We start from the raw sequence: 20,588 nt of genomic DNA on the forward strand, positions 1-20,588 counted from the left end.
TGATATTCTGTCATTATTTGATATTATGAGTCGTAGTTGACATTTCTTGCAACTACTTACTGCATTCTGTGACTATGAATCAATAACATTTTTTTTTCTATGAGTTTTGCATGCCGCAAAAACAAAAACCATAATATTATCATAATTTGAGATATTTTCTTGTGAGTGCTTAATATTAAAATTACAACGATGACCGCTCGTACTTATATATCACCGGATTGTGCCAAACAATGGGAAGTTTTATTGCTTTTGCTGTCTTCAGAAGAGAAAAACATCGATAGAACAACTGAAAATGAAATAGATACTATGAACTATTTTTATAACAATGAAGGTGTTAAGTAAGTACACCTCAATAGAATTTCACATGTAATTTATGTCTTACTTAACTTCTTTTAGCCTATTTAACGTAAATTTGTTATTAGAATCAACTATACAAAAGCCTTGTTTTTATAATAATTGAGAAAATATACAAATTTTCAGAAAAATAATGTTGCAATGGTTACATGAAATGAATTTATCATATGCTAGGAAGACTTCTGAAAGTGATACTGCACTAAAATGTAACCAAGTTTCTTTTTTATGGAGACAACAAGGAAATGACAAGTATCATGCCAACTTAATAGATGAAAGCTACCAATGTTATTCCAAAAGTGTCATATATGCTAATCAGAATGATACTGAATATGCCTTAGCTCTTGCAAACAGATCTGCTGCTTTGCTTAGGCTGAAACGATTCAAGGTAAGGAAAGAAAAATATGTTTCTTTATTAGTATAATATTATGCAATATCAATTTAGTAAATTTGTATCTATTTTTTTATAGAAAACCTAGCAACAATTTTATAGTGTTCAAACCTATAGATTGAATTGAAAATAATAAATTTGAACTGTTTTTTGAAGTTTGTTGTATTTAATGAACTGTTTAAACTTAAATTTAGAAATATTATGCATTAGAATTATTTTGTAGGAATGTCTAGCCGATATAGATCTCTCCATTGCAAGTGGTTACAAAAGGGAAATGTTACATAAGTTGCTTTTACGAAAGGCTGATTGTTACATCGAGCTGAACCAGATGAAAAATTCCCAGGCATCTATTTTAAGTGCCTCAGAACATGCAATTTCTCTTAAACTGTCAGCATCTCAAATGGGTATGTCAGATTTATAAGTGTAACTTTAGTAATAGTAAGGTTTTTATCTTTGTTTAACATGATTTCAAAAAAATATTTTTTCTTTGCAAAAAACAAAACTATATAATCAACCCTTTTAAAATAATGTTATGTAGAGAAAGCCATTGTCCATTTAAATATTTTATTATAAAACATTCTTTAAAAAAAATTTTAAGTAGATAGTTTTTAAACATAAAAGAAACCTGCCAATAGTTCAAAAAAACATATTTCTAGTGACTGTATTTATTTTACAGCTGAGTTTGAACGTCATGTACGACTTTTGGAAAGAAAAATAAATACTGGAGAAAATACACATTCACTTGATGAATATAATGTTGTACTACCTGAATGTCTTAATGGTGTCAATCCAGAATTCAATGCAGCATCACTCTCGATTGAACTAAAGTATGTCTCAGCTTTCTATCCAATAGTAGTAGATTATACTATATATATTGTGTATTGGGAAAATATTATTCTGGTTCTATATTAGATGTTATGTTATGTCATGATTCAGTAAATACTTCAATGTAACCAGCCACCAGATTGTTTTCCTATACTGTATCTAAATGGTTTTGTGAGCAATGAGCATATTACACACTTATAACTGAAATACAAAAGAACATCAAACTATTTAGAAAAAAATATAAAGAAATAAATCTATCCTATCGTCTTTTAAAACTCTTCTTTATAAATATTTCCTAACCTTATCATATCCTGATCAATCGTGACCTGTGTAATTCTTGTATCTCCTGTTCGTTTTGTAAATGTAATTCACTATTTGCTATTCTTGAATCTGTAAGATTAGCTTTTTAGTTTTAGTTAGTTATTAATATTGTTTTTTTTATTTTCTCTGGATTAAGGTTCTATAGATTAATATAAATATATTTTGTTTTTTTATATAACTTCTGGTTATGCACTTCTTGCACTCATCATTTTTTTATTTATTGTTTTATTTTCTTACTAGGGTTGCCTGGAAGAGATCGCTTGTTAGCGATAAGGCCGCCCGTTGCATCCCATGTAATTTATATATATTGTGTTATTTGTGTTTCTTTCTAGCAACGTAGTGTGAATAAATAAATAAATTAATTAATTAATAGAAATAATTTTGCTTAATTCATTTTATATTATTTTTTTTATTATTTAGAAACAACGACACAGTTGGACGTCATGTGATCGCGAAGGAGGCTTTAAAGCGTGGTGATGTTTTATTCTCAGAAGAACCTTACGCATGGGTCACACTGCCTTCTGAAGATCCAGTATGTGAGATGTGTTGCCAAACAGATATTAATCCATTACCGTGAGTCATTCAAACTAAAATTTAGCCTCCTAAATGTTCTTTATTATAATTTATTTTCATTTAGTTCACTTCTTCCACTATATTCATCTCATAGTAAATTATATTGTAATTTTTCATTGGTGTAAATAATAATCGGTGTTTTAAAATATTAATATTAATATGTATTTTTAGATGCAGTAGTTGTTCACGCAGCGTTTATTGTAGTGAAGCTTGTAGGAGTACAGCATTCGCGATGTTTCATAAGTGGGAGTGTGTCGGAGCTCAAAGTGACCTCTTCCCTACTATTGGCATCGCCCACTTGGCATTACGGTATGACATATTCTAATCAATATTAGGTTCTGGAAGCTTTGTTTTCTTGTCTCGTCTTAATTCATTAAAACCTTTAGAATTATTGTTTGTCATACATCGGTCAGATAATTTCTCCGATGTCCTATTAAAGAGATATGGCGCTTAGGGATATATTTATGGTTTGATCACACAGTTGACGGGGTGTGACAGTTGTAATGTACTAATTAATATAGGACATGTCACACAGAGCCATCGCGCCCGGCGTGACGCTAACGGTCGCCTCCCGTAGCCGTCGCAACTCGTTGTGTTTTATAGGTATTCATTCAAGTAGTCAAACAGACAGCGGGACGAAAATCATCCCGCCCAACGTGATGACAGTTTTGTATTCGTCTACAAAAATGGACAATGATGCCGCGTACGCTGCCTGACCAAACCTTTACATCCGTCCTAGATCACGATTACCATTTTAAATATAATTTAAACACCAATCAACGTATATTCTTTAGAATTATTTTATTTCTTTACTTTAAAAGAAGAATGGAATTTGGAAGAATTTAAAATCGCTTTTGAAGTCAGAAGGAGTATTCTTCAAAAACGATTCGTGAAAAGAATTGAACAGGACCTTAAGAGATGGTGAACGTGAACGAGCATACGATCGATCTCTGTTGTCGTATTTTCCTATACGGTATATACAGCTATAAATAAATTCAGACAAACCAGTTTATTAAGCAATTACTCATTAAATCAGAAGAGCAAAAATCACCGTAATGACAGGAGAAATTGAGTCAAATTCTTATGTGCAGACTTTATAAATATTTTTATTCTATTGTTCTCGTTACAGGGTGCTGTTGATAAGTCATTACCACGGTCTACCAACGCCGATAAGTTTGGCAAAGCCCACAGCGTACGAACTTTTCAAGAGCTACAGTCAAGTTGACAAAATTGACATATACAGGGCTAAAACACCTGACTTCTACAGGATGTTCAATTTGGTTACAAACTTCGATAAGATGAACAATAACGATTATATACAGTATGCTGTGGTATGTATTGACTGCTTTTCCTGAATCCAAAATAACAGTCTAATTGCACGTTTATTTATTTAACTGTCCAGAAAATCCTTAGCAATGTCCGTTTTGTCTACGATTCAGCACTATAAAGGAAAATCGGAAATACTATACTCTGATTTTTCATTCCGTAGAATTCCGACATTTCACTAGTGTTGCTACTAAACAAGTTCTCTACCGGAAAGGGGAAATATTCGACCCATTTGAGGGCAATAAATAATAAATACTACGTATTCTTTATCTAGATTTACTTAATCAAGTGACCTAATACAAAAATAACAAATATTTCAATATCACGAACAACAATCGAATTTACTTTTTTTTATTGCTTGCTCGCTTTCTATTTCTGATCTATCGAATATTATCTCTAACTTCTCACTTCCTGTCTGTAGTCATGTTATGTGCTTGCTATCTTTGCATTTATTGTGATATCTCATTTCTCAGTACAGTTCTGTATCAATGCGCTGTTATGTAGAATTTCTCTGGCCCTTTTGAACTTGGAGCGTAGACAATAACGATGTTTAGGCGGCATGTATGTTCAGTGTGTCTATTGGGAGTCATATAGTTCCTCTCATATGTGTTTCTGTCTGGACAAAAAATTCTTTAATATTTTAATACGATATTATTTTTTCGGGCTCTGATGTGCTCGGATTCTTCGTTTACGATACATTTATTATATATCACTTTTTTTTTAAATTTCAGACCGCAACAATGTTAATTTTATACTTGGAGAGGTTTACGTCATTCTTTGATACGTTTGAATTGGGTCCATTGAATGAAAGGGAGAGGAAAAGGTTCGCGGCGGCTTTTATGTTACGATGTATGGGCCAACTTGTATGCAATGGACATGCGGCGTTGAGCCTGTCTACTTACGATGACGGAACTGGTATTGTATACAAACACTATTTATAGAAATATTTGTTTATTAAAGTACACCATATTTATTTATTAATTTATTTGGAAACATAACTGATACATCTTTACAATAAAAACAAGGTTCAAAATAAATATATTGGATGTATCCCAACAGGTTTCACTAATAAAAATATGATACCAAGCAAATTAAAACAAAACAAAACATGACAACGACAACTTGTAAGAGTTAGGATATTAACAGTTGTTTAAAATTATTTTTGAATAAAGCAATAGAAGAGTGCGAAAAAGGCTCGATGTTTTTGACATCATATATAATACATTTACTACATTAGACGTTACAATCTTATTTTAAAATAGGACGTGTATTTTAAGAGAAACCTTACATTTTGCCACTTTAATATTAATTATGACTCATTAACGCTTAGATTTAGTTCTTCCCTTTTATTTATTTTTTATAGATATAAATTAAGATTTTCTTTATATATTTCTAATTACGTGGATTTTTTTTGTTGTTAATTATTTATGTACTTCTTGTACCATTAGTAGGTATTTTTTTTCCAAGCTACGGTTGCCTGAAAGAAAACGCTTGTAAGCAACATGGCCGCCCGTTGCCTAATAACTTGTGTAACCTTGAATATGTTATAACGTAAACAAATAATCACAATCCGACCTTACTGTAAAATGATTTAGTGTAAATAAAATGCAATAAATTAAAAGGGAATGCTATTCTTTTTCCTCATCATCAGATGAGTCAGGGTGATCTGTAAAAAACACATTTTTCTAGGACGTACAGTTACAGAGAGAGAAGTTCGCCGGGCGACTGCAATATATCCCTCAGCAGCAATGATGAATCATTCTTGTGATCCCAATATTATTAATACGTGAGTAACAATATTTTTTTAATAACAAGTCTTTTTTTATAAAACGGGGCAAACGGGCAGGAGGCTCTCTGGGAATACCGCCGCCCATGGACACTCTCAATGCCAGAGGGCTCGCGAGTGCGTGGCCGGCCTTTTAAGAATTGGTACGCTCTTTTCTTGAAGGACCCTAAGTCGAATTGTCTCAAAAGAAAGTTTTGATTTATTTATCTTACGTTATGTGAAAATGTTATACGACTCACCGTGACCATGCACACTGAAAATCACGCGAAACGTCGAATAAATTGAAATGTTAAATAATTATAAGTTTACATATACATGATGTTAAAAAGTACCTTTCTTTGGATATTCACAATATACATTAAATAACACATAAACATAACGGTGCGTCGCTTGCCCATTTGTGTCTAATCCTTTAAAAAAAGATACATCGATATTACAGTTTCTACAAGAATCGATTAATAATACGCTGTGCGCGCGAATTGTCGGCGGGTGCGGAAGTGTTTAATTGCTATGGGCCGCATCGCGCACGCGAACCAACGGCCCAAAGGCGCGCCCACTTACGGGCGCAGTACATGTTCCAATGTATGTGCACCGCCTGCGCTGATGGCGACCAACAACAGTTTGCTGTATGTATATTATTCCTGTTTTTTTTTTCATCTCTAAAAATACTCTTTACAATGGTTTTATTATCAAAAACATATCATAGGTTTTTATTTCTGTTTTTTTTTTCATCTCTAAAAATACTCTTTACAATGGTTTTATTATCAAAAACATATCATAGGTTTTTATTTCTGTTTTTTTTTTCATCTCTAAAAATACTCTTTACAATGGTTTTATTATCAAAAACATATCATAGGTTTTTATTTCTGTTTTTTTTTTCATCTCTAAAAATACTCTTTACAATGGTTTTATTATCAAAAACATATCATAGGTTTTTATTTCTGTTTTTTTTTTCATCTCTAAAAATACTCTTTACAATGGTTTTATTATCAAAAACATATCATAGGTTTTTATTTCTGTTTTTTTTTTCATCTCTAAAAATACTCTTTACAATGGTTTCATTATCAAAAACATATATCGTAGACTTTTACTGAATTCTTAAGAGTCTATATAATTATTGTTATATGGGTCATAAATTATAAAGAGAAGTAATCAAGAATTTCTAAAGTACATTCATAACAGACTATTTAGTTTTTGATTTAGCTAACGCCGAGTAAACTATACATAAATTTCAAAATGCGAAATAGGAGTTCATTTTGCATATATATATATATTGATTAGAAATCTAAAAAATTTTTAATCAAAATCATAAACTTATATGACTCCCACTTGTTATTAATGTATTTCATTCTGATAAACGACATCTTAGTTGGCATTAATACATAAATGTTACAATAATCAAGGATTCGAAAATTTATTAAAAAATAGTTTATTTTCGAGTATATACTTTGTTTTCACTAATGTACCTGACCCCATACGGCCTTATTGTTCCGCATACGGCCAGCTATGCCTCAGAAGAGAGCGCTATATCAGTGTACCTATTTAGGATTCTTTTGATTCTGGATCGGGTCCAAGCAAGAGTGAGGTGGAGGTCATAACTGTTGGATGAAGAAACAACCTAGTTACCAAGAAGCCGCCCACGCGAGGCACTGGTTAATACTAAAGTTTATATCGAGGTAGACCTATTTGTTTGGCTGAGATCAAAAGAGTTGCTAGTTTTATTATAATTCATGGAATGTAGGTTTATAATTCATTTTTGTATAGGATCATCACGGCTCAGAGATTGTGTAGTTCTATCGAATTAGTAATGACTGTAAAATTATAATTTTGAATAAATACATAATATTTTTTATTCAAAATATTCCAGATGTTATTCACTGCATATGCGTGCCAATCGTGCAAAGGGCCAGTTCTATGGCAAGGCAAGAAAGCGCATTGTCAACATTGTAATGCGGAATTCTTTCCGGAAAAGGCGCTAGCTATACTGGACAGGGCTGAAGAACTGGCTTTTCAAGGTTTTTATTCAATAAAATTGATTAAAAAAATATATTTTTTTTAATTTGAATGAATTAAAAATATGAAATTGACATTTTGTTATAGGCAAATATGGACATATTTGAGGACCAAACCTAAGATTAGTCGTTAGGTTTGGTATTCCAAATTGAATTTCTTACTCGTGCATTTGTTTTTCTTTATTTGTGTCTCTTTATTTACAAAATTAAAAACATGAAATATCGCTTTATTAATGAGTAAGAGTTCCACCGTGGCACTGATTCTAAAATCAGTTTCCGATCAAATTAATTCCCAAAACATATACATACAATAACAATACAACAAAAACAATAACAAATACAACATACTTAACAAAGACATTATATGCTTCTGTCATCCTTGGACTAATCAATAATTGTTTTGCGTCACGTGACTGAAAAATAAATCCAAAAATTCTTAGATAATGATTATTTTTACTCCGTAACAATGTTTAAGGTCATGTTTTAAACAGATTACTTTCAAACAGCCTATTGTTCATTTAAAAGATACCGTTAATTTATTAAATTAATTATAGCAATTGAAGCGAAAACACCGCAAGAGGGATGCGAACGAATGCAAGCTTCGTATCGGTTAAAACAGCAAGTATGGTACAGACATCATGCCTCATTACGCGCCGCGGCAGATAAATTGGCTAAATCCTATGCAGATGCCGGTAAGGTTTTTTATCATAAAGAAAATATTGTTAAACCAACAGACATTTAATCCTGGCCTGCAGAGAACATTTATCTGTTTTGTCGAAAAATAAATTGTGTTTGGACTGGCGTAAGCGTGTTACTCATGCCAGAGGGTCTTTTTTATAACCCGGGCTGTGTAGCCAATGATTTATATTTATTTTTAACAATAATTACCAAACAAATACGAAATATGTGCTTTAGGCCTTTTTTAAATAGAAATATCGATGTTCTCAACTCTTTAAACTTTATTACACTGAGGGAATTTAGCAAACTGCGCGATTATTTTTATTTAAAAATATCCTTGTTTTAAATGTTGAGTCTTTTTATTTAGATTATTCGTTTTGTGATGTTTTCATTTTATGTGTCATAAACTATATTTTTCTGTATGTAAAAATTACCATATTTTAAGCATGCCTATTTATGTTAAACTACATATATATATCATTTTAATGTTAAAATTTATGCACACCAAAGTTTTCCGGCAAAAAGTTATTAGATATTATAGATGAAATTCGGTCTATGTATGCAAATAATATAATATATAAATATAAAGTATGTAAATTAATCATAATATAAATATCTCGCTTTGTATTTAAGGGGAATTCAGCAAGAGCGTGGAGCTGATAAAGCAAAATATACAAAGTCTCGAATATCAGTATGGTTCATTCAGTGTTGAGGTAAGATTATAAATAATATCGGTTTTTCATAGAATAGGATTAATTCTAAAAGATCATCTATTATGTTCACTATAAATAAAGCTTTGTGTAAGTCGTTGTTTTTTTAAATATTTTATTCAGTGATGCAGCCCGGAAATCGGATAACGTAGTTAAAAGATAGAGTTATAGAAATCCTTATACCAAATGAAATTAAATACAAATCTGTCGAGTCACATATGAATTATACACCAAATTGTTGATTGATATATTTTCAAAAAGGAGGTCCGCAGATCCTTGCAAAACATTAAAAATTAATATTTTCTATAAGGTTATGCTTTTTTTTAAATTATAACATCAATGGTAGATCAATCGGTCGACAGCGTGTGCCAAACACACAACTAATAAGCAAGTTATGAGAAATGACAACAGATAAAGAAATCAGAGGTCAAGACCTATAAATAGGTTTAGCGATATTAGATTTCTTGCAATAAAAAATACCACTAATATTCGATTGTATATATGTTGGACATTTGTGGTTTTAAGGTGGCGCACGAGTTACGAAAGTTGTCTGATGTGATGTTGGAGCGAATACTGAATGCACCGCGGAACTCGGCATATAGGTATAAAACTTTATCATAATATATAGAAGGAATTAATATCATACTAAATAGAAAAATGAGCGAACTAAAAATTTTAAAAAAATAATACATATTAAGACAAACTTTTCTCGTCTTTCAGGGAGTGGTGTTTGGAGACACACAAAATAGTCCGTAAAGCCATACAGTTGACTGAATTAAACTACGGCGGATGGGAACCATTAGTTCGGAGGTTGGTGATACAAGAGCGAGTAGTTGGTGATCTTGTGCAAGATACAGCCGCTGGACTATCACAAACTGATAATATACATCACATCTTGCATTATAATCTTAAAATATAAATTTTTCAGAAGTATGGGAATTATGTAAGGTTATCCTATTAAACTCACTTGTAGACCGACTGTTTTCTTAACTACCCCATTTTCCTCTATTCCCTTACCTTGTCACTACACCACTGAACACTGTAAGATTATAAACTATTCAGATTAAATATAATTAATTATAAATATAATTTAAGATCGCTAAAAACTAAACTAAATTCATCATTTTCCGATGAATCCCATAAACTTGCAAGGAAAGTAGAATAAAAGATGTAAAAAAATATAATTCATTAATTTCATATGAATTAACAATAATATTAATCATGGACTGCAGCTGCATTTCTGTCGCTAAGTTTGAGAATCGTAGTAGTACATTTTACACTATTAAAATTAGAAAGGATTCATTTTGTAGGCAAATAATGGATAAAATAATTGTATTAAAAATATGGCTTCATTTTTTCACTTGCGGTTTTGTTTGTGAAATCCTCAATTAATTTATTCTATTTTTCTTCCCATGCCTTTTTTATAGCTATACGAATCTCAACCTCATCGATAAATTCTTGAACCTGATTTTCGACTGCGGGTTGCACGCGTTGAATCGCGCGGCAACAGCGCGTTTTTTATATTTTATGGCAACAGTATTACCTACGTTTATTTTAATAGATTATCAAAGGAGCCCGAAACTGCGGCAAATTTGAAGGCGCCTTGAAATAATAAAAACTAAAATGTAGGAAAATTAAAAAGCGTAAGACTCTAAATTTCTTTATTAAATAACTTTCTTATTATTACACAACGGGTAAACGCTTATTAATACTAAGGGTCTGTTTCACAATGCCTGGATAAGTTCCAAATAAGCTATTTATTACTTATTGGTAGGATAAACAGTATTTTTGCGTTTCACGACCGTCAGATAGTGCGAAATTTCTTCGGAACTTTAATGTTCCGAATAATTTTCTGTGTTGCAAAGCTATTTGCTACTTTATCCATACATTGTGAAACAGACCCTAAACCTTTTTTTGGGTTGTGATTTTTATTGAAAATGCCCATGGCTAAGTGAAAATAACAATAGTGTGAATAGAGTTGGTTATAGGCGATTTTAAAGTATCTAAAGTTAAATTAGCAATACATAATTAATTAAATTCACAATTATTACAACTTACGTATTTACAATTTCCACATACATTATTGATATACTATAGTTATTGGCTAAATTTACCTTTTATTTACAATGAAGGGCGATAACTGGTGTTACATTTGAGCTCCTTACATTGTAGTGAGATTTGTGTAAATAATTCAATCATGAATTAGGTGGCACAAAAGCTACTCAAATATGCAACAAGAACAATTCTCTTTTGCTTAATGAACAAATATTTAATCAGATTAGTACAAGTTTCACAGAAATAACCCACCGATAATAAATATAAAAAAAAACCTTGAAATAACCTGTGCCCTTTAACAAGTCGAGTCTTGAATTATATATAATAGCTTTTGTGCAAGAAGTGGCCCTTCAAGTATTACATAAGCACTATAGAAACCCAAACTACCCCCCTTATATGATATTTGATTTTCTTATTTGGTGATGGTCAACAGTAGTTAGTTACTTTTTTTATTATGCATTTCGCACCGGATGCAATGGCAAAGGAAAAAGCTACAGTAAAAAGAGACAGAAACAAATTCATAAGATTTAACGTGGGAGAAAATGAGATAGATGGAGGAACGTTTTTAAAATCGTTGCATCCGATTTTAAAATCACAACAAAATTAATCATATATATATATATATGATTAATTATAAAAACTTTGTTTTTGAGGATTTCACTTCTACCATTGCACATGTTTTTTTTTTGATACCTTCTCTTACTTTTGCTGACAAGAGGGAGGGGGGATACATTTCAGTAAATCTGTTTACGTAATATTTGAACGGCTCCAAACATGATTAAACTCTTATCAATGATTCTTCTACGCATCATAATCATCATATTATCATAATCATCATATCATAATCATCATATTATCATAATCATCGTAATCATAACAGAATTCAGGAGTTTCAGACAGGATTTGATAAATACATTTTTGGTTCGACAAAGGCCACATTGACTGTACACAAACAATTTATGTGACATTATTATCATTGAAATAAATTATTCTACACAATTGCAAGGCAAACAAATATGTAACTTTAGATGCATATCCAAACGTTTTTGTTGGGAGATCTTAAAGATCAGACTAGACAAACACCTTCATTCTGTTTGTCTCTTACAACAAAATATTAAAAACTAAAATTTGATTATTTCTTTATTAATAACGAAAAACATACAAAATATTACATGGATATGCACCTTCACAAGTTCTTTCAGCTATTTGAGGCATTACTCGGTCCCCGATTCAATTGCTCTAACTTAAATATACTTTATGATTTCTTGTGTAACTAAACGCTTAGACACATTTCCTTAATACCATTACTCACCATCCTTTTCAGAGGCATCACTTGACTCATAGTGAAGTGTAAAATTTTCTTCATCGCTTAATTCATAATGGAGTCTAAATCCTTCTTCATTTTGCTGTTCCTCAAATTTAGGTACAGTCTCCACTTCTTCTTCTTCTTCTTCTTCCTGAAAATTAAACAAAACACATACAGTATAGAAAGCTAATTGGGTAGAATCTGAAAAACTTTTAAATATTATAGTTCTTATGAGACAAAGAAATTGCCTACAGTATCTGTAGGCAATATGTAATCTGTTTGGATTAAAAAAATAAAACTCAACTATAGATCAAGTTCATAGGAATAACATTAAGCTAATTCTTGTAGAGAAAAATGTTTGTACTACTCTAGATCTGAATGCAAGCGAATTTCGCGAACTGAAGCTCGCGATTGCGTTGCCGATCTTTTTAAGAATTGCTATGCTATGTACTATATATATATATTTATTTATTTATTAGCTATAATTATTTTAAAGGTATGAAAAAAATTAACTTAGGATCGACAGAAAGCTTCAAAAACGGGATTTATAGTTCAATAACCTTATCGTATTAAGCAATCCAAAGGACTTACATCAAATCCAAAGCAAGTATCTAAGTCTTTCTCTGCTTTCAAATTTTGTTCGATTGTCTTTCTTAGTTGTGTTTTGTAGAATAAATCTTGGGCTCCTTCTGAATTATCATCTGCATTAGCTGGATCACTTTCTTCTGAAAATCGTAGATTTTTTTTTAAATATTTTGTTGTAAGCTTTATGAATGAAATTTATTTTGCAACAATCTAAATATACATTGAAACCTATTCTATGTGTATTACCATAATTACTATTATGTTTAACTATTTGCATTATGAAATGTACCGATATAAATTAAAATGCTAACTCAATAATATGGTACCTCGTCTCTCCATGTCAGAGTAATGCGGTGTGATTAGGCACACTTGTTGCTCAGATCCATCTTCCAATTGTATGACCTCTAAGACCACGTACTCTTGATTTTCTTCACCAGTTATTTCCATATTTTCATCTTGTTTATTTTCATTGTTGGCCACTTCTATTTTAACAACTTCTTCTTGAAGCGAACTGGAATTCTCTTCCCGTATTGACTGGAAAATATATATCCTTGTTAACTCAAAATTAAAACCTTTTTATATTTACTCAACTTCTGCTTTTGCCATATACATAATTATTTATTTTCATAGAACAACAAATTTGTGCATTAGCGTCGTACACTACATATAAGTTCGCTATTAAGTGTTTTATGTTTGTTACATTCGCATTTTCGTTACATACTGTCAATGTCTGTTACATTGGCCAAAATGTCATAAATTCATGTCCCCTTACGAAATATACAATCATTTTAAAAATTCGCATAGTTATTATTAGCATTTAAAATTATCTTCATATACATTGATGAAATGGCGTAATAAATATATTCGCAGAAATAGATTCGCAATCTCTGATTTAATCATTTGCATTATTGCTAAAAATTCATAGATATTAAAATATTTTGCCATTTCGGGTACTTTAGTAAAGATTTCGCAAATGCATTAAATTTTAATTCGACATAATACATTTAGTTAAACAGATTACATAGGCAAACCTCGAATTTATTAAAACAAACTTTTTGGAAGTAAGTCTTAGTTAAATTTTTTTTTCAATTATATATTATAAAAAACTTAATACAAAATACTATATGTCCGCATAGCATAATCATTTCGCTCTCTCTTCAAATTATCATGTCTGACATTGATAAGTTCACTCATAATTAAAACCAATGATCATATTTTTATCCGTTTTGAAATGACTAACCATATTATTGTATTCTTTGTTTGTGGACAAATTAATAACTTTATTTAATCTTCTCAATTAATTTTAACTTTTTTAAAAAGCTTTGCGCAAAGCAGTAAAACATAAAAAAAGTATAGTATAGTAAATTGTCCTACTTTTTCCGGAAATGGCCTAAGTTTCTTCTGTCTGCCAATCCTTAGAGCTAACGCCTGCTCAAGGTGATTAGAATCTGGGTCGTGTATAGCCAAGTGACGAATGAGGTTTCCTGGAATTAATCACTTCACTTATAAAAAATATTTAGCCATTATTGAGTATTGTCTAACCTTGGGAGGTCGTACGTCTGATGATCTGATGGATTAAAAAATTTACGTGTTGATCGCATAGATATCCTAAACTATTATTCTTTATTTAATAACATAAATTATATAATATAATATCCCATGAAAATGTAGAGTGCATAGCTGTTTATTTTAAATATTACAAAGAAGATATATATTTTTTTAAAGTAAATTACCCTTGTGTGCAAAGCTGCGGTTACACTCGTGACAAACGTGAGTTTTCTCTTTGGGTGGTTTTGGCGAATAATCAGGGTTGTGGTACAAGTTTTGGTGACGACGAAGAAGCTGCTTCTGCCTGCAATGTTCCATAATGTTGTAATAAAGCAAACATTTAAAAGTAACAACATCCAGTGGATCTATACATTAAATATTCTTATGTCTTTTCCATGTTTCGAGAAAGACTATAATACATTCTGACTGGCACAGCTAAGGTAAAAAAAATATAAAGGCTTTTTACACAAAATCCCAAGTAAAAATGTGCATTAATTAATAAATTCAAATGATATGAATTATGAAACTAACCACTTAAGCAATGATGCTATGAATTTGATATCATTAAACTTTGAAAACAGTTATATTTATACACAATTTTTAAATCTTGATCTAAGGTGTAAAAATGGGTAACATTAAGTCCTGATGTGTTTTTTTAACCATGGGACCTCCAGAATTTTTCAAGCTACTTTATCTTAATTTATTGGCTATTTAGTCATTCCTTTCCTTCCTGTTTGCTGTGAAAACTTTTGTATATATTTCGGAGTAATTGTAAATGAAGCAATTTGGCCCATGGCTTATAGGAATTTTAACTGGTATTTTACTACTCACCTAAAGCATTGGTTACATTGATCGCAGACAAACGGTTTTTGGTCAGTATGTTTTAGCATGTGCGCCTTCAAGTGTCGAAGCGTTGTCGATGCGTAGGGACAAAGCTCACATTTGTAGCATTTCTCGCCTTCATGGGTCTGTAAAATTTAAATTCAAGTTTTAATCAAAATATACCCAAAATTTTCAAAACATTAAAGATTAAAAAAAATTAAATCAATAATTAACTGTTATTCATAATTTAAAATAATATACTATTGGTTTAAAAATAATTTATTTTATAAAGTTTTAACCTTTTATCCATAACGCTATCAAGTCGCCTTTGTATAAGCCTCTCTTCTATTTGATTTTAATTTCTCTGTAAAAACATATGCTTTTTATTGCCATACACAAAAAAACTTACCTTATTATGAACCTTGCAAGAGTATCGGTCCGGAAAGGTTTTCCCACAACGCTTGCATTTAAGGGGCTTGTCCGATGTATGCAACTTCTGAATGTGAATACGCAAATCAGTTTTCCGTCCACACTTCGCCGGGCAAAGCTCGCAAGCGTACACTGGCTTCTCTGACACTAAAGAAATATTCATAATATAATAATAATTTTTTTGTGTTTAGTAGATTACAAGTCCCATAACCATTCACAAATTAAAAGGCTGTGTCTGACAAACCAACAATTATTACTTATTAACTAAAGTTGTCTGGGTTTTTACCATTGAATAATAAAATAAATTAATGAATATAATATAATATTTTTTTTAAAACAAAAATCTGTAAAAACAATTCTCAATGTTTCTATTCTCTTTTGTTAAACAACATTAAATATTAAAATACATAACATGCACTATAATATCAATAGCTCAATGCATAAGAAATCTTACCATTGTGGATAAGTTTGTGAGCTTTCAGCGAGTTGGATTGGGTGAAAGACATGTTGCAAGAATCGCATTTGTATGGCTTCTCGCCGGTGTGCGTGCGCAAGTGACGTTTTAATTTAAACGTATCCGGCGATGCATATGTACAATGCGGGCACTGAAATAATAAACAATAATTTAACCTATGTCTATTGACTGGCCGTGTACGATACACAGGTGTTTGCATAGGGACCGACTGAAAGACGCAATGAACTTGACATTCTTTAGTTCGGATGGAATGGATGTTTTCAACAATAAAGTAATAATAAATACATTTTGTTTATTCAAAATATCACTAAAGATAACAGATAAACATGACATTCTAATACATTTTCTACTCTCTAATTTGCTTCACAATTCTAAATATTCTATTATTAAAACACTGTACATATGTAATTAATATACATTTATAAACGATTGATCAAAGGTTATTAAAGTTAATGTTACCAAGTTACCTGATATGGTCTCTCTCCAGTGTGGCAGCGAATATGTCTTCTCAGCTTAGACAGTTCCACAGAGGCATAGTCACACTGAGTACAACGGTGTGGCTTCTCATGAGTGTGCTTATAGCGAACATGTCTTACAAGCTCACCTAAGAAATAATAATAATAATTTTAAATAATTGGGTCGTGTCCTCCAATACCTCTGTCTTTGTCATACATAGTACAGCTTTTCAAAATAATAATTCAATTGATTGGCAACAAAACGCTATAAGAATATAGAGAAAACTGTGTTTCAGGAGCCATTTAAATTACATTTACTTAGACCACATTTTAATTAAATATGCGATAGAGAAATAAATAAATTTACCTGAAGTAGTAAATGGTGTGCTGCAATATTTGCAAATATGAGGCTTGATACCATTGTGAGTGTTTGTGTGATTGTTCAGCGAAACCCGGGTCTTAAAGGCCCGGTCACAAACAGAACACTTAAATGGTCGGTCAACTGAGTGTGACTTCATATGCCTTAAGAGCAAATACCTAAGAAAAAATAATTTAATTACTAATTATATTTCATTATTATGGAATATATATCTTTCTTTATATATAATGAAGTTGATTCATTAGCTGCAGTACTACAGTAACTATATTGTATGTGTTGTGTGTATTGAAATTGTAAAAAGTGGTAAAAACAAACAAACAAATACACAAAAATGATCTATCTATAGTCTTCTATCTTTCAGTTAAAACACTAATGTAATGAGATAGTTTGTAGGACTGTTGTGTAGTAAGATTCAGGTCTTTAAGATTGTTGTTTATGCTTAAACATATTATACTAAACATAGTGAATATTTGAATAATTATCTACTTTAAGCCAAAAAATTAGTTTAATATTATTCATTATTAAGTTATAATTATTTATTATTTGTTGAATATTTAGTTAGTTTACTTGCTTCTATAATATTTCAATTAAATGAGTGTGAAATATGAATGGTATGTACTATAACATGAATTTAATTCAATAAAATAAATATAAGATACGGTGTACTTACTTTCTGTGACTCACATAATTACAGTAAGTGCAATTATAATTAGGCCGCGAGGTCTTTTGCTTGCGTTTTGGCTGAAATAAAAACATTAAATAAAATTTAAGTTATAGTAAAATGATGTGGCAATATATGAGTAACAATATTCATTAGTCGAGTAAAATGGTAGTTAATAGGAATAATTAAATTATTATTAGGCTCAACCAACTTTTTAAAACTCACCTTAGCCAATGAATCTGATGGCTCATCAGCTTTTTCTGCTATGTCTTCTTCATCTTCAAATGTATAAACATCACCATCATTCTCCTCCTAATATAAAACAAATATTTACATAAAATATCTTCTTAATTTTTATAAATTGTATTAATTGAGCCACCAAGCATTATTCATGCAGGTAAGAAAAATTTTGTTAATAATTTTATTCAAAGTAAAACTACCAGTATGATACTCTCACCAGATGTAAATCATTTTAAAATGTGTAAAACCAATTGGATTTACTGTTATTGAGAACTGATTATTTGATATTGTTAAGATAAATCAATATTAGAATTGCCTAAGACTACTGTTATTGTCAAATTCACCATCTTACAAAAGGTGGTTATATATAAATACATAATGTATTTAGTAATTATGTAGAAATTTTATAAATACAAAGTTATGTAGCAAGCTTATATCTTAAAATACCTCATTAACCTTTATATTAATATTCATAACTTGCTTGTCATCCTGAACCACCAGCACATAGCTGACTTCACCCATATCAGACTCCGATGGCACTAATGTGACTGTTTGGTAATCTTCGTTGACTATAATATGTTTTTGCTACATGTAACAATCAAATAAGTCTGGTCAAAAATTTAAAAAGACATTACAAGTGAAGTGCCATATATGACATTTGCGTAATAAGGTGTTAAGGCATCGCAATTTCAACTAATTCCTTTAAAGTCAGTCAAATTGCACAAGTTCAACTAAACTATAAACATTATACAGAAAAAGATACAATTAAATATTAAAATATAGGAACACATTACTATTTTAAATTTACATGATTTCAGGATAAACTTACATCAGAATCATTTGTATTATCAATAGTCATGGTAAGATTTTCATTATCCACAGCAGGCTGGTAATAGTATCTACCTTCTTCATCCACAAAATAAGTTACACTTTGTTCTGGCTCCTTAATATCTTCTTTCATGGTGACTTAAAAAAATAAACAAAAGTACAGGTTCAAAGAGTGGTGGTAAGTACACATTTTATCAAAATTTGATTAAATGAAAAATAGATAAGCTTTGGATCAATTACGTGTTTTATCGTAGATAACTATAGATTGAATAAACCAAAATTTCGGACAAATTAATTATAAAAATCTATGATTAGTTACTAACCTCTTGGAGTAGAGGGTCCCTGAGTTGTTTGATTTTCAGAAACCGTCATAGCCTGCTTGCTGCTGGCTTTGTTTCTAGAATTCCCTCCACGAAGAGGTGCCATGATGTAAACTGGTAAAGACCACAAACAATAAAATCTTCTTTATTTTTATGTCAAATATATCGAAAACAGGTAATAGAAAAAGTGGAATGAAGCTGCTGTATTACTGTCCCAACTGAAAACTAGCCTACTACTTAGTCGTTACAATATATAGTCGGCCATCTTTAGTGATGTCAAAAATAATCGCGGGCATAATTCAAGTATTTAGCAAATCTTTACCAAACAAATACACAAAACTTATCACACCGTTACATTTATAATCTAAAAACTAATTAAAATATAGGCGGCGCTGTAGTCGTCTCAAAGTAGTTACGAATAAAAATCCTGAACTGAACTGAACTGCACATGTTGGAATTAGGACTAAGTGAAGCATGAATACCTTTTCGAAACCGAAAAACGTTTGAGTTAGTCCTCCATGATTTTATTTTCTATCTCAGAAAACTTGAATCGTTACTGAATAGAAAAAAATATAACTGCCATTTTTTTCTAATATCAAACATCAAAATCAGACAAACATATTAATCGTCGCCACTTGCACTGCGAGTTGTGACGCCGCGCCGTGACACGATATGGCGGACATGGGGCTAAGGCGAGGATTTTCGACCTACATGCCACAGCTTATCACATATTAAAAAATAAACGTATTTAAAAATATATATACTCTTGTTGATGTGTTGAAGATGGATTATCTTGAGTTTGTTTTTCGTTAATTTGAGCTGGTTCAATATCATTTAATTTAATTATTACATTTCGACCTCAGTTCATAGGTACATATTAAGTAACTTGAGTCGAGTCTCGATTCAGACTACAGACTACAGACTTATAGAATTGGAATCGAGAACCTACGCATTTATTTTGGCTAAATTTTTTACTGGTGTTAGGGCTTTTCGATAGCTGTTGTGATGCACTTACGCTAAATGATTTTGTATGGCAATGACGATTAGTTCACGCATTTTTACGTAACCATTTTCATACAAATTTGTCGCCAGACAAATAAGTTTGATGAGTTGGATGGGACCAGTTCCCAATTATTTTGAAACAGTAAGGCGCTCGTTTATTTGGCCTCGTATGCATTGCTCCCGCCCGATCAAACTATCGGCAGATAAAAGTTTGTAGTTTAGGGGGCTCGTAAGGAAACTAAAAAATTTCAAGTAGTAATTCCCTACTCATTGGCATGTGCGGATACTTACTAACTTACTTACTTTATGTACTCATTTCTCAAAACTGCCCAAATTTCTTTTGCCTGACCTTTCAATTATTTTTCCTTAATGCTACAGGATAATCAGCGTTCTATGCCAGTTGTCAATATTTTTTTTATCTTCGACATGCGGGAGGAATCTTCAGTACAACAAGCTTAAATTTATTAAATAAAGTATATACAATACAAATAGATAGACTATTCAGTTTTG

The 20,588-nt window shown here is 31.0% G+C and overlaps 2 protein-coding genes across 3 annotated transcripts; one reads left to right on the forward strand and one right to left on the reverse strand.

The window, feature by feature from the left end:
• Positions 1-78: 78 nt before the first annotated feature.
• Positions 79-9,951, forward strand: LOC111003374 (SET and MYND domain-containing protein 4). Its single transcript, XM_045634218.1, has 15 exons — positions 79-338; positions 481-739; positions 966-1,146; positions 1,419-1,569; positions 2,309-2,461; positions 2,633-2,770; positions 3,591-3,792; positions 4,519-4,702; positions 5,477-5,573; positions 6,013-6,199; positions 7,441-7,588; positions 8,140-8,277; positions 8,897-8,976; positions 9,499-9,575; positions 9,694-9,951. Exons 1-15 carry the CDS (start codon positions 190-192, stop codon positions 9,890-9,892), a joined length of 2,343 nt encoding a protein of 780 aa, XP_045490174.1. The 5' UTR covers positions 79-189; the 3' UTR covers positions 9,893-9,951.
• A 669-nt stretch (positions 9,952-10,620) lies between these two features.
• Positions 10,621-19,733, reverse strand: LOC111003310 (transcriptional repressor CTCFL). Of its 2 annotated transcripts, none has more exons than XM_022273747.2 (16): positions 19,559-19,733; positions 19,080-19,190; positions 18,758-18,894; positions 18,385-18,513; positions 17,914-18,000; positions 17,698-17,768; positions 17,016-17,185; positions 16,661-16,797; positions 16,173-16,323; positions 15,699-15,865; positions 15,299-15,435; positions 14,653-14,771; positions 14,294-14,403; positions 13,246-13,453; positions 12,926-13,059; positions 10,621-12,479 (listed from the first exon to the last, which is right to left on the reverse strand). In XM_022273747.2, the coding sequence occupies exons 2-16, from the start codon at positions 19,180-19,182 to the stop codon at positions 12,333-12,335; spliced, it is 2,007 nt and encodes a 668-aa protein (XP_022129439.2). In that variant the 5' UTR covers positions 19,183-19,190; positions 19,559-19,733; the 3' UTR covers positions 10,621-12,332. The 2 variants fall into 2 exon arrangements, with proteins under 2 accessions (XP_022129439.2, XP_022129438.2); XM_022273746.2 differs by having other exon boundaries at positions 10,621-12,485.
• Positions 19,734-20,588: the final 855 nt, after the last annotated feature.

Source organism: Pieris rapae, chromosome Z, assembly GCF_905147795.1.
Source record: "Pieris rapae chromosome Z, ilPieRapa1.1, whole genome shotgun sequence".
NCBI lineage: Eukaryota > Metazoa > Arthropoda > Insecta > Lepidoptera > Pieridae > Pieris > Pieris rapae.